Source organism: Arachis ipaensis, chromosome B6, assembly GCF_059453495.1.
Source record: "Arachis ipaensis isolate K30076 ecotype BB chromosome B6, ASM5945349v1, whole genome shotgun sequence".
Taxonomy (NCBI): domain Eukaryota; kingdom Viridiplantae; phylum Streptophyta; class Magnoliopsida; order Fabales; family Fabaceae; genus Arachis; species Arachis ipaensis.
The window spans coordinates 69,939,804-69,956,209 of NC_142441.1; the positions used below are offsets into that span (position 1 = coordinate 69,939,804).

At 28.1% G+C, this 16,406-nt stretch overlaps 1 protein-coding gene across 1 annotated transcript; it reads left to right on the forward strand.

Annotated features, from left to right (window-relative positions):
- Positions 1–6,778: 6,778 nt before the first annotated feature.
- Positions 6,779–7,334, forward strand: LOC110265782 (uncharacterized). Its single transcript, XM_021109031.2, has 2 exons — positions 6,779–6,835; positions 6,930–7,334. The coding sequence occupies exons 1-2, from the start codon at positions 6,779–6,781 to the stop codon at positions 7,332–7,334; spliced, it is 462 nt and encodes a 153-aa protein (XP_020964690.1).
- Positions 7,335–16,406: the final 9,072 nt, after the last annotated feature.

Consider the following 16,406-nt stretch of genomic DNA (forward strand, 5'->3'; position numbering starts at 1 on the left):
TCCTGGGTACAGAATTCTATAACTCTTAGGTTCGGCTTTTATTATTAGTCTCCTTTTTGTTAATTTTAATTCTAATTTTTCTTTTTTTTTTAATATAGTAATCAATAAATAATTATCCTAATCTATATAAGTGCTGTGGAAAATGAGGAAGCCACTAAAGTGAGTACTTTATATGTAAGCCTTAACATCTTTTTTGGTTTGTCCCAAGAAAAGATAGAAGTACTGTGGATTCTTTTGCATAGGGTGGTGTTGTTTTTGTGGCTAGGATAAAGGAAGGAAAAAACTAAAAGCTTTGATTATTGTTTGATTTTCCTATTTTGACAGTTAAGTCATTTAAAGGGTTCCTATTAATCTTCTGATACCCTTTTCTATGTTGGTTTTGGTCCCTTCACTCTCCTACTACTACGATATTGGAAGAGGCATGTGTATGTGTGTATTCCAGTTCTATTTTTATTTTTTAATTTAATTCCGTCTTAATCATAAATATCTTTCTTTTTCATCATGGTCAATAGTGGCTCTTTTAGTCTTTAAGCTAAATAGCTTATTCTTGTTAGCACCATCTTCTTCTATTTCTTGTTAAAGTGTTTGGCTCTTTTTAGCTGATAGCTTTTTGGTCTTATTTTGAAAGACACATAATTGGATTTTTTATTAAAATATCTGGTTTGAAAATTGGATTTTTAAAAACTAGTTTTAAAATTGAATTTTTGGTTGAATAAACTGGTTTTAAAACTGGATTTTATAAAAAAAAATCGGTTTTTAGATTTGGATTAAAAAAAAAAACTGGATTTAAAACCGGTATATAAATAAAACCGAATTTAAAACCAGTTTGTAAATAAAATCGGTTTAAAATTGATTTTGTTTTTTCAAATCGGTTTATAACCGATTTTTCTCTTCAATCCAGTTTTAGTTTGGTTTCATGAACCATAAAACTGGTTCTGAAGTAGATCCAGTTTGGATTTATAAAAATTCAAACCATGCCCACCTTGAGTTTCATATATAGCATCTTTTTGTTAGAATGGATGATTGTGCTTTGCTCTGCTTAGATTCTATTTGCTCATAAAAGTTCATTTACTTTTGTCTTTGTCTTTTCTCCCAATCCCAGTCCCACTTTTGATGCTAAATTTAATTTATTAGGTATATTTATTTATTATACTGAATAAAAAGTCAAGACTCTAAATATAAGGAATTATATTTTATAAATGTTGTATTAATTAATTCTTATGGTTTAAATCCGTTAATAATATAATTTGATATTAATCCTAAATTATTAAAAATACAACATTCATATATTCTAAGTTGATTATACATACACACATGATATATAGATATTGATTGTACAGGATATATGGTACCTTAATTTAGTTATCTTATTATTTTGAGTTGAAAACTTTGGTCTATTTTTTTTATATACATATATATAAAAAGATTATATATTAATATGTCATTCTACTTATCATATATACAGTCATGTTAATCAAATCAAGCCTTTCATTAAAAATATGTGTTAAGTAGATTTCTTATGTAATTTCCCTTCTCTTTTTTCATTATTTTAGACTATTCATTAGTAGGTTATGCGTATTTTCCTGTCTCTTCTTCCAATATTATGATTACAGATAAGTGTAACTCCATGATATTTTTATTTTGTTTCTTGAAAATAAATGAAGGATCTAAACGTCGTTTTGGATACCAAAAAACAAATAAAAAGGCCTAGTTCGGGAATCCAACAGTCTCCCTTATTCTCCCACAGCCGCTGCTGTTCTTCCCTTTCTCCTGCCGACTGTCGTGTGTTTTTCGTCTCTATGTCGTCCCTTCACTGGTTCGTATTCTTTCCTTTTTTGTTCATGTCTTTATTTTTTTATACTCTTCAATGTTCGCCATCCCCATTTATTTGATTTTAGTTGCTTGTTCCGTTCCTTCTGTATTTTTTTTCTTGGATTGCATATGTTAATTCTGGGTTAATTTCGTTGGTTGTTGCTGCTGCTATGTTATGGCTTATGAGATAAGAACTTCTTGATATGGTTTATTAATTGTCGTTGAAGTTATGTTATCAGCTAATTAATTTGGTATGGTTGCTGCTGATACTGTGAGGAATGTGTTATTACTGTGAGTTTGACCTTGGTTGATGGATTTGGATTATTTGTGCATTCTTGATTTAAATTCTACTCCCTTTTTTATCGCCAAATATAAGTAAGGTAAGTAGGGAGCAGGGAAGAGTTTCAGTAAAAGATTCATTAGGGAACCCACCTCTACATAACAACTCACCTTTCTATTTATTGTAATATTATACCATACCACTATTATTTGTTTATATATTCGAATATTGAATATCCAATTTACACTACAACAAAATCGCCATTTAGCGGCGGTTCCTGGAGCCGTTTAGCGGCGGTTTTGAACCGCCGCAAAACATTTCGCGGCGATTTAATGAAACGCCGCAAGATGGGGCGCTGCTAAACGGATAGCGGCGGTTTTATTCAACCGCTGGAATAACCGCCGCTAAACGTCTATCAATTTTGCGGCGGGTTGCAAACCGCCGCTAAATAGCAAATAAACGAAAACATCATTTTTTTACCGCCGCTAAATTTCAGTATTTCCATTCATAGTTATTATAGTCAAACCAACCGGTGGTCCAATGGTCCAACCGACTCAATCATTAAATCCGTGCCCACCAATAGACCCACAACATGTAGATCACTGTAGAATATCAACTCTATGTAAACCTTCCACAAATGAAGAAGGCAGGGCTCGAACCTGGAACCTGGAAGAAGGAAAAGCTTTAACAATGTTATGTTACCACCAAGCCAAATGACTCTTCGATGTATATAGCGCTAATAATTATATAGATGATTGATTGGTTTTCATATAAAAATATTTTTATTCTATTTAGTATTTAATTTTGATAAAACATTAATTAATTTTGAATTTAGTTATTATGAATTCTTATATCTAAGAATACAAGTTAAGATTGTTATTAAATAAATTTTAAATTTTTTATTTTAATAAATGCTCAACAAATCATTAAAATAAAAAATTTAAAATTATAATTTTGGTAAAATTATAAAGTTTTGAATTTTTAATGACTTGTGGAAAATATTTTTAATTATTAATTTTTCGCCAGGTCAATACGATGTTGGAGAGAAATTTTGATTTTTTTATTATAAGAGTTACGTTGATTCCCTTAATTTAATGATTTGGGTCGCAGGTTTACATGTTTATCTACTCTTAGAGTTTCCTGATTTATGTTTAGTAAGGCATAACTTCAAAGAAGAGTAACTTTAATATATGCTAGTTACAACTTTATTTTAACTTTATAAAATCAGCCTATGACTATATTTTCTTATTTTACATTTATATTTGAATGCAAATTTAAATGACAATAAAGTAAACGAGAAAATCTTATTGGTAAATTTGTTCACATGAGTTAACATATATAGCTTATTTAATTTGTGAAATTTTTTTATGTAAAACGGATCTAAAAAAAGTGTTATGAAATTAAGTAACAATGATTAAACCATATGTAGGCTAAAATAGTAGTCTTAAATTAACTAAATTATATCCAAATGGTTGTTATTAAAGGAAGGGAGCCACTTAGATAAAGACGCTTAAAACGTATTTTTTTAAAGATGTTTTTAAGTAATTAAAATTCAATACATATAATTGATTAAACTATGTTATTTTTATCAAAATTAGATAAGATAAATTGATTTGGCCAAAAAATCAATAAATTATACTTTAAACTGGTCTAAATTAATATTTTTTATAAAAAATAATTACAATATTTCTATTATAAAAATTGACTAAAATATTCTTTTATATATAAATATATTTTAAGAATCCTAAATTCTAATATTTTTTTCCTTTTTTTTGTATCGTTATAGGGTTAGAATTTAAGATTTTTAAAATTAAAAAAATATATATATAATAAAAATATTTTACTTATTTTTTATAATAAGATTATTGTAGTCATTTTCTATAAAAAAAATACTAATTTAAATCGGTTCAAAGTTTGGTTTATCAATTTTTTGACCAAATCAATTTGTCTGATCTTTGACAAAAATAATATAGTTTAATCAATTATATGTATTAAATGTTAGTTAATAACAAACATCTTTAAAAAAAGACGTTTTAAGCATCTTTATCGGAGTGTCTCCCTTAAAGGAAACCAATGAAATATGTTGTTATACGCATTTTGCGGCGGTTGGAATAAAAACCGCCGCAAAATGTAACATGATGAGTCACTTGACATTACAGATAGCGGCGGTTCGCTGAAAAACCGCCGCTAAATACAATCCTGATTGAAGCATCGCCGCTAACCGCCGCGATATGCGCCGCAATATGTCATTTGGCGGCGGTTCAAGAAAAACCGCCGCTAAATACAATCCTGATTGCAGCCTCGTCTCTAACCGCCGCGATATGCGCCGCAATATGTCATTTGGCGGCGGTTTTGTAAAACCGCCGCAAACTTTCCGCCGCTATCTGCCGGATTTGTTGTAGTGTTAGCATAACCGTTGCAGTTTGTCAAGCTTGATTACTGGCTTTTGATAATAAATAATTTTACACTTATACAAGTTGTTTTACTTACCGGATCAAGAATTAAATTGATATACACATTTTTAATTATGACACACTCAAATTTATTGAAAAACCAGTTATTAATCCTATTAAATAGTAAGACTTCAACTAACATTAAAACTAATTAATGTTTTTTATTTTAAACTAATTTAATTAGACTTAGTTGATTATGTTGTTAATTTATTTAAAAAAATAAATTCTAATATTCTATCAGTTTATGATGTATCATGTAATGTGCCTTATAGTGTTCCATATAAATTTCATAATTTTTTATTCCCTATTTTTGGGGTATAATTTGTATTCTCTATTTGCTTTAAGCGTTTTTTTATGTTGTGCTTGTCATTTGTCTACTAATATTGTTTTCTATACAGGTTTGTAAGGATGCCTAGGAAACCAAGGTACAACATTATACGGGAACCCCCGAAAGATGCCGGAACTAATGCCGGTATTGAAGAGACAACGGTTAATGTTTGTGGTTAATATTTCTTAACGTAACCTTATGTGAAAATTATATGTCCTTCAATTGTATCATTGAACCGCATTAATTTTTCTCCCGGCAAAATTATTAATTTATGAAATAAAATAATTCTCAATATTAACTCGTTCTCTAAGATATAATTTTAAATGGTTTCACATCGCTTTAAGGTTGGGTCCATGACTAGAGGAGCTCAGACATCACGGGAGCAACCACGTGATAGGGCTCCTCCGATTTCATCCTCAGCTAATAGAGCTCCGGCAACCCGTATGAATGAACCGTTTTGTGCACCGCGCATCGATCATAGGAATGCACAGTCGAGTACTGCTGATGACCCTCAAACTCCAACAGACAACATAAAGACTCGGCATCGCACGGAAGTGGCTGATCATAAATTAGGGGATGAGAATTACGACCCAAAGGCGGATGAAGTTCCGTCGTTTGATGACCACATCGACGACTTGTTTGCTGCCCAAGAAGTAGAAGGTCAGCATAACAACAAGAAAGCTAAAGATACAGATTTCTGGGAAGTTACTGTTATCGGTAAACATTTTTTTCCTCCCATTTTCGTAAACAGTTATCTTCATAATCCTTTACTTCTATTTTTCTTTTGTGCAATGATTATATAGTAATTTTGTTTTCCATACACTTCTTAGAGGATGGCGTGAGAAAAGTTTCTAAGCTGAGCATGAATGAGGCTATAACCCTCCCTTCCAATACAAAGATAGTACTCCCATTTAACAGTGAGCTGCAACCGATTGGTCAGGCGGCAGGATTATTGAGTGGTTTCATAGGGAGTTTGGGTGCGGATTATTCCCAGTTCCTCATACACTTACACAGTTGGAAGCTGGTGAGCAAAGCAAAGAGGGAATATGCGTACGACATGCTTAAGGTACAGCTTTAAGCTTCTACAATTTAAGCAATTTTAGTATTCGGTATTTTTTTAAGGTCTTTTGCATGGGTAAATTATATGGGTAGTAAAATTTTCATATTGTGCTTTTCACATCATCATTTAAGCACTTCTCATTTATACGTAATTGCGACTGCTTGTACTGGATTTGAGGGTCATACTTTAACAATTTAAATTAGCTTGTAATACATTTCTTCAAATTATTAGTCTTATACTTGTTTGTTGGTCTTCGTTAATGACAATGTATACTAATTGCAGCGGGTCTTTTACAATGAGAACGATACTGGAAGAAAAATAAAGCGCGATATTTTGAAGAGAATAGAAAAGAACTAGAAGGATACAAGGCACCACTTGTTTCATAGGTGTTACAAACAAATAAGGACTTATGAGGAAAATCTTCAGCATCACCCGAAAGGAATAGACAAAAATTATTGGAAAAAGTTCGTTGACTATCGCCTGAATGAAGAAACACAGGTAAGCCTTGGTATATTTTATTATTTCCACAAAAAAAACATGTGTATACATATTAATTCCCTTACATTTTATATTCAACTTTTTCTTTCTCATTTACATTTATTTTGTTATTTGTTCATAAAAAAAGTGTAAACAGAACACTTTAAATCGGAGCAAGCAACTTTACACACATACTAGGGACTCCAAAACATTGGCAAGAAAAAAAGACGAAGTGGTAATAAGTCATTATTTGCATTAGATTTTGATTAAGCTTCCTGAAAAATGTTGTTATTTACTAAATTGTGGCAATATCAACGATATAGGAGAGAGAGCAAGGAAGGCCCGTTGGTAGAGGAAAGTTGTTTATCATGACTCATAAGAAAAAAGATGGCTCGTATATCCATCCCCATGCGCGTGTTGTTAGTGTAAGTCATGTTTGAAAATTTGAAGCAATATATAGCTTACTATATATATCGTGCTACTGTTAACTTCTTCCTTTCCAATGTTGTATATTTGTAGGAAGCAATTGCGAATGTTGAGAGGCAGGATGGATCCTCTAAGCACCTTTCACAAAATGACTCGCTAGCACAAGTTTTCGGAAAGGAGCACCCAGGACGAGTTCGTGCCCTAAGTGCTGGACCATGTTTCACCCAAGTCTTTGGTAACGCTGCTGGACAACCGTTGGGTTCTGCAGAGTCCAATGCGGAGGATAAGAGGATGATTGCAGAATTGACAGCTAAGCTAGAAGAAGAGCAGGCGAAGAGACAGTCAATACATAAGGTCTTGGGATATGTAGTCCAACAGTTAGGAGGCAATTTGCCATTTGAGATTGCTAAAGAGCTGGCTTTTGTGGGCGGTACACCGGACTCGTCATGCGCAGGGCCATCTTCATCTGGTAATCACGACCCGCAACAAAAATTTTGAATTTCAATTAATGGTCTTGGATACTTTTACATTTAAATAGGTTTAGTACGTTATGTTTATTTTATTCGACTTGAGCATTCTTAGTTTATTTTGGATGATGTTATGACAATTTCGTTATATATGTTATGTTTGCATTCGTTTAATTTGGTTTGTTATGTTAATTGAGCTGTTTTACTTGGTTGTAATTTGTTTTAATTAGTTAAAACGTAAAAAATTAAAGTTTAATAAACTATTTTTGTCAAAATAGGCAAAATAATAGAAAATCTAAAATTTTAATGGGAAATTTGAATTTGGGTTATAATATGTTTTCTTCCTGTCTGACATTTAGCGACGGTTTGTAACCGCCACAAATTGGGCAATTACAATTTTTCTTGACATACTGCGGCGATTATTCCAGCGATTAACAAAAACCGTCGCTATCTGTTTTGCCGCGCCCTATCTTCTGGTGTTTTATAAAACCGCTGTGAAATATTTTGCGGCGGTTCAAAACCGCCGCTAAACGGCTCCAGAAATCACCGCTAAATGGCATTTTTGTTGTAGTGATAGTTAGGGACGAATCTATATAGAGAGCCTACAGTAGCCATGATCTCTCCAATTTTTTAAATATATATATATATATATATATATATATATATTAGTTAGTTAGTTATTTAGTATATATTAATATATTATACATAAAAAAACATGTTTAAATAACTCATTATGTATCATGTGTATTAATAATAAATAGTGTTTAAAATAATAATAATAATAATAATAATATAGAGTAAAATGTATTATGTTTGAATATATAATTTTATAATAAATATAGACTAAATAAAAATAATAAATTAATCTATTTAAAAATTAGGACAATTTACACAAATAAATTGTTTGTCCCTCAAATTTACGCAATTACATTGTTTTAAATATGAAGACGCAAATACATTGTTTCATATATTTATAGAAATCGCTACTGCCAGTAGCGGTTTACGAAAACACATAATCCGCTATAGCCAGCAGCGGATTACATGTCAATGGGGAAACACAGAAACCGCTAGAGACTGTCGCAGTTTCTGTTTATTGATGCTTGGCCATAAACCGCTACTGGCAGTAACGATTTATATGTATTAGGATACGTGCGTAAACCGCTGGAGGCAGCAGCGATTTACGTTGAGTATGAAAACAAATAGTAAAATTAATATTTATCTAAAAAAATAATTACAAAAAAAATTAATGGTATATACTATTTAAATAATATCATAAATAAAAAAATTTAATTTATCATTTCACAGTATAATTTAAAAAATATAAATATGCATGTAATAAATTTTTTATTTATATTTATTATTAAAAGTGAGACCAAATTACAAATAAAAAAATACAATACTCAAAATATTAAATTATATAAACTAAGACTAATTTTTTTTATTCTCATCTCTTTTAAAATTTATAAACCAAGACCAAATAATATATATTTTCTGTAATTGTAGAAGCCTTTTGTTAAAATTATATTCTATTTAAATATTTAAAAAATTAAAATAAAATTAATTTTAAATTTTAAAATATAAATTTTTATATATTTATTAAATCTATGTTGATAGAGAGGTATAATTATTTTGATAGATATTAGTAATTTTATTTTTTTTTAATTTATAAAAATAATTCATAATAATATAAAATTTTATCAATTAATATGTATTTAAAAAATCATCTTCAAACTTTAGCCATATAACTCAAAAGATCATTGCATTTATATTTCTAAGATTTAAAAAAAAAAAACTATTTGTATTTTATAGTTGATTGATTGGATAAATAATAGTGATAGTATCATAATTTTGATGAATAAAATAGAAAATATAAATATGTATGTAATAATTTTTTATTTGTATTTATTATTAAGATGAAACTAAATAGCAAATCAAAGAGTGAGTACTCACAAAGTACTAAAATATATAAACTAAGACTATTTTTTTTATCTTCATTCCATCTAAAACTCATGAATGATAAAATAATTTATTTTTGGTAAAAAATTCACTAAAGTATACATTTTTTCTTTAAAAATTACTTTATTTTTTATCCATATAAATCATATGATTGCAAAAAATATATACTCAACGTAAATCGCTGCTGCCTCCAGCGGTTTAGGCACGTGTCCCAATACACATAAACCGCTACTGGCAGTAGCGGTTTATGGCCAAGCATCAACAAACAGAAACCGCAACAGCCTCTAGCGGTTTCTGGGTTCCCCCATTCACATGTAATCCGCTGCTGATTATAGCGGATTATGTGTTTCGGTAAACCGCTACTGGCAGTAGCGGTTTCTATAGATATATAAAACAATGTATTTGCGTCTTTATATTTGAAACAATGCAATTGCGTAAATTTGAGAGACAAATAATTTATTTATGTAAATTGCCCTAAAAATTAAGATGATCTAAATAAATTAAAGTTATTTTTTAATTGTTAATAAATTTTTATGTTTTCATGTTTTTTTATGTATTTTTCATAAAAAAAATTAATTTTTTTTCATATCACAACAACTACTGAATATTTTTTTGTAAATATGAAAATTATAAAAATAAGATATTTTAAACAAAGATGAAATACGAATAAAATTATATCATTGTATATATTAAAAAAATATTTTAAAATTCACTTCAAATATGATAATTGATTATTTTAGTTATATAAAATATTATCAAAAAAATCTACAAATACTAAAATTTTAAAGTATGTTGTTCAATGTAATTTTTATATAATATAATTATTGACTTGACATATATATTATAAATTATAATTTGTTAATTTTTTATATATTTTAATTTACTTTACATTTAATTTTGATCTCCTCATATAAAATTTATGGTTCCGCACTGCACATAGTTATCTGGTTTTGGCAAATAATGGTCCTTTTTAGGCACATTAAAAAAATATTTTGAGAGTTAAACAAAAATTCAAAATAAAAAGGTGTAAAAAAATAGTTGATGAATTTTTTTATAATTATCTAAAATGTCTAAAAAAAAGGGAATAAAACTATAAGAAGATATTCAAGAACAAGCTAAGGAAGCAGATGTGGAGAAAATTATCAATAACTCATTCCAAAGCTACAAAAAGTAAAATGGTGTGAATTTTTTTTTGTAGTTGATCACAATGTTAAAAATAAGGTTTAATTACTTTATTAGTTCCTATAGTTTTGCGAAATTTTTAATTGGATCCATATACTTTTTTTCTTTTTAATCGGGTCCTTGTACCAATTTTTTTTTAATTAGGTCCCTCTTAATAGTAATTGGCTTAATTGTATAGAGACCCAACTAAAAAAAAATTGGTGCAGAGACTCAAATAAAAGGAAAAAAAAGTATAGGGACTTAATTGAAAAAAAAATTTGGTGCAGGGACCAATTAAAAGAAAAAAAAAGTATAGGGACCTAATTAAAAATTTTGCAAAACTATAGGGACCAACAGAGTAATTAAACCTAAAAATAACAATGGAATAAATTATTTTGTTACTTATATTGTTTGTTTGTTTATTTTTTGTTTATTTTTTTTGTTTCACTTTACTTTGTTGAAATTTTTTGTTAAAAAAAACTAATCTAATATAAATAAAGTGATGATTTTTTTTTTCCAATCTCCAAAACTCAAATATAAAATAACTAACTAAAGAAGAAAATATATCTTCCACTCTAACTAATCATATATTAGTGGCAAAACTTGATAATTGCACCATGAAAAAGAAAATATGAAAAATCTCATCTTGATATGGCAAAATGCAAGTGTCCAAGATCTCCATTTAGATCATTATCTGTACTAGGTATTTTTAAAATCAACTTGCGACTGCTAAAGTCCAAAAAAGGTACTAGTAAAGAAAATGGTTAATATTTTAGATTTCGAAAGGATCTTCATTGTTAGGCTGTTAAGGTATTTTGATTGAATACTTTTAATTAAACAAAGAGTGGGGGTAGTATATGTCAGGTTATGATTAGCCATAAAGTGTAAAAAAATTGTGAAAGTTTAAAAGATTTGGTTGGGGTTAGGTGGAATAGGAAGGTGCCTCTTTCCGCATAAGGGAGAAAAGCTCATCATATAGGTATATGTTTATAGTACGGTCCACACCTAAGATATAGAAAATTTAATAGCAATTCATCATAATTGATATACAAAATCATGCACTCAAATTAAAGTGGGGTCACCGATCCTAAGAAGATCTAAGTCAATCACATCCATCATCAACACTAGTATATAATTACTTTGTACCAATCTATGGATTACTATCACTTGCATTCTTGTGGCCAATTAGCATTCTTATTCCAAACCAATAATACAATGTTCACAAACAACTTGAACGAGTCAAGTATCTAGTTTTGGTCCGTTTAAATAAATGTTAAAAATTTGAATATTATTTATTTATATAATAATTTATTAGTTAATACTAGATTTTTTAAAAGTAATATAATGTTCAAATGATTTTTTAATTAATAAACTAGAATTTAATATTTATAAATGATTATGCTGCAAATAATATAAAATAAATTATTATTTTTATCTCTAATATTTAGGGTAAGTCATGTTTGTATTTTTAATATTTTAATTATCTTAACGTTTAAATTATACTAATATTTATAAAAGTAGCTTAATGTTATTCTACAATCAATTATACTAACATCTCAAATTATATTTTTTAATTATTTTCACTTAAATGTATCTATTCTCAATTAGATCTCATTTAAAGGTGTTCGATTTTAGTATTGTACCTACTATTTGTGTTCAGGTTCAAATATATATATCTTTAAAAAAATGAATTATGTAAATATTGCATTGATTAGTTTTAACTTTTAATAAGCTATTATCTGAAGTAGATCATTAGTTCTGTCCCAGGCTTTTATATTCTAACTTTAAGAATAAATTTTTAAAACTTCAACTAAAGCTCATGATGTGTAATTAATGGTAGGATAATATTAAATCAGTTCTACAAATGTTAAGGACACAAATAAAATTTATTTTAGAATAAAAATAATACTTTATTCTAATAATATATTTAAAAGACTGATTTGATTGATTTATCTAAAAAAAAGTAATAACTTTTTTGTTATTTTTTTAAATCAATTTATATTATATTGTTTCATGAGTAGTTTTAATATCGTAATTTTTCACAAAAATAATTTATCATTCACTTATTTTCAATAAGAGAATGAGAAATTCTCCACATACAAGCATTTTTTTATACAAGTCTTTACAAGTCATCTATATTAACATGCTTCGAACTGTTTTCACTGCAGCTCCTTCTTCTTTTTGCTGCACGTTATTCTTCCTCTTCCTCTTCTTCTTTTCTTTCGTTTCTTGCCTTCTCTTTCTCCTTCTTCAACCGTTACTGCACGGTTTCACTGCACCTTCTTCTTCTTCTTGCTACACATTCTTCTTCCTCTTCTTCTTCTTCTTTTCTTTCGTTGCTTGTCTTCTCTTTCTCCTTCTTCATTTACGTGCTTTTCTCTCTGTTTTCTTTCTTCGTTATTCTCAATTTCCATTATTTTTTGACATCAAGCTCTGAAATCATTTTTGAAGAAGAAGAAGCAGCAGAAGATGAGGAGGAGAAAGAGAAAGAGTTCTGAATTATGCATAAAGTGTATTTCAACGAATTTTAGGTGTATTTCTTAAATCCTTTGAGTGTAGTTTTTGTAATTCTTTAGGTGTATTTCTGTAATCCTTTTGGTGTATTTCTATAATCGTTTTGGTGAATTCCTGTAACCGTTTGGGTGTATTTCTGTAATCATTTGGGTGTATTTCTATAATCCTTTGAGTGTATTTCTGAAGTTCCATTATCTTCAAAACGATTTCAAAAGCTTGATTTCAGAAACCATGAAAATCGAAAAAAAAAAACGAAGAAGAAGAAGAGGAAGAGAAAGAGGAAGAGAAAGAGGAAGAGGAAGAAGAAGAAGAAGAAGAAGAGTCGTGAGTGTAGCGCTTTGAAAACAGGAAACGGTTGAATAACGCATTGAAAGGCCCGTATGTGTAGCAACTTGTAAAACTTGTAAGTCAAAAAGACTTGTATGTGTAGCAGGCCTCGATATATCTATAAATCTTTTTCAAAACAAAAATAAATATTCAATTGAAATAATATATACACTTCCTTTTTTTTCCTTTATCTAGAGTAATCCTCAAGTCCAAATCATCTAAACGAAGCAACTATTGTTGCAACTTGCAAGAACCATTCCTTGTAGAATGAGTCCAATACCCTGAAGAAAATTAATTATTTTTAATAGGAGACACTTGTTCCAAACATCGATTGGAATTTCTTGTCACGATTGCTTTCAGAGTACCATCTCTCATGGATAATATTTTGAGCTCCAATGTTGATGTTAGATTCTTTGATGGTGTTGGCAGAAGATCAAGATAGAAACTGAAGAAGGGTCCCATGAATCGTTGTGGTTGTTTTTCTTGCTGGATTTTGTCTCTGCTGATTTGTCATTATCTTAGCCGTTGATTTATTTAAATGGATAAGTTGTTTGGACTTTAGTCTAACACACCTTTTTTATTTCTTTATTTGAAAAAATTTCAATCTTCGATCAAAATCAAAACTCTAAGATGGTAACCTATTTATTAGGGAGGTTCTGCCATACAATGTTGAAAATCAACATACCATAATAATTTGTTTTGGTTATGTTTGATGTCTTTTAAATCTTTTAATGTGATTGAATTTTACTAAATGACCTATAAGTGATTATTTTACTAAAAAATGACACTCCTTTTTTTAAAAAAATGTCAAACGTCTAAACATAATACTTTTCTCTCATTTATTTATAAAATATACACTTTTTTTTATAAAATTAAAATAATATATTTTTAGTCTATTTAACTAAAATATCCTTCAATAATTATTTAGTTATTTAAATAATAATAGATAAAATACATATTTATTATTAATATAATAAATTTTATTTATTTTTAATATTTTATTATTAATCAATAAATATATAAAAATTTTAAAATAAATATTTTCTATTGTGTTATAAAATATTAAAAATAAATAAAGCTAGTACATTAATAATAAATATACATTTTATATTGTTATTATTATTATTTGAATCAATTAAACAATTATTAATAATTTATATATACAATTGTAATGATTATTCAAGGATATTTTATCCAAATAAGCTAAAATATATGGTATTTTAATTTTGCAATAAAAAATTACATTTATAAACGGAGGAAGAGAAATATCATTTGACAATTTACAGAGAAAAGTGTCATTTTCTCCTATTTTTATTAATTTTAATCATTGTATAACTCTCTTACTCATCGCTTCATTTGATTTATTACGAGTGCATATACTTTACATACATTATTCAAACAGTTTAAATCAAAATCTTTAGTTGTAGGTTTTATCAAATAATTTAAAAGTAAAGAACTCTTTACTCTTTTACTTCACAACTTCTCTCTTCACAAAATATTCTGATTCCATATTTAATTTTCTTTTTACTTCATTTTTCATTCCACTTTCTCTAGTTTCTATCTATCTAGATTAGAGCACCAGCACATAGAATGTCACAATTAAGTACTCAAAGCAATAATCCACTTGCAGTTAAAATAATGATCCAAGCTAGATTTTGTATTTAGTTAGCGAATTGAATATATTATTATAATAATTTTTTCATAAATTCTACTTTTTGATGTATTAAATTAATATTTTTTTTTCTTTAGAAAAGAAAAAGAAAAAAACTAATGACAGCTATGATATGGTTGTGAGGTTGTGTTTGGATTTATTGGATGGGAAAAAGAGAGGGGGAAATGAGAATGATAGGCTATGGGAGATGGGAAAAAGGGATAGAAGAATTGAGTAAGTCACTACTTTTTGTTTTTTCCAAAAAGTTTTTGTTTTGATAAAATCATATTATTAATTATTTTGGAAAATTAAATCTATTAGACAAAATGTATTAAATATAATATTTTTTGGGGATATAATATCAATTTTATTTTTTAGTATAATTTTATCTAAAATAAATCTTTTGAATAGATAAAATAATGATTTATTATAAAAAATTGAATTTTTATTAATTACTAAAGTTCTAATATTTTTATTAAAAAGATTATTGGAATTTTTATAAATATGTAATGAATGATAATTAATTCTAGATAGTTGAATAATCAATTTATTTGTCTGCTTAAATATTGTGGATTTAAATTCTATATTGTGTATATAATAATTTATTAATTAATAATAAATTCTTAAATAAAATTTATATTCGTAAGCCTATGATGCACGGATACGGACACGATACGACACGGATATTTTAAAATTTTATAAAATACAGGGACACACATACATATAAAATATAAAGTATTTTTTAGATAAATCGTAATGATATTTTGATATTTTATTGATATTAAAATATAAATTAATTTTTTAATTATTTTTAATATCTTATTTTAATTATATCAAGTATTTAAAATATTTTTTATTTTAATAAATAATAATATATACTATATTTAAATTTATTTTAAGAATATATGTTAAGAATAAGACTGAACACGCTAACACGTAATGGTATTTAGGTGTGTCCAAGCGTGGTTGAAGACGAATTTTTTACTTTTTATTAAGATACGATTGAACACAACAGACACACGTATCAAACGAATATGGATAAGTCTCGTGTCTAAAATATATCCGATACGTAAATATAGTAACTAAATAAAATGTCTATGTTTCATAATCATAAATGAATAGTTTTTGACTTATCAAATTGAGAGACTATAGTTTTTGACTTGTTAGGTTAAGAGGCGATGTGGGTAACAAAAAATTTGTGTAATGATTTGGAGGAGGAGAAAAAGGGAAAGGGAAGGAGAGGATATTGTAATCTAAGGGATGTGATAGATGGTCTAAAGGTATTAATTATAAGGTTATCATGTTACACATTGGCGTGCGCGTGAACAGTGCTTCTCTCTAACACTTACGTCTCATGGGTCCTCACTCCTCCCACACACACCAATCCAATAAAAATGGCTGCACCACTCTCCTCTCCTAGCGCGTCTGCGTCCTTCCCATCCTCCTCTAAGGCTCTAACTCCATTTTAATGAGTAACTCTATTTTAGTTTAAAA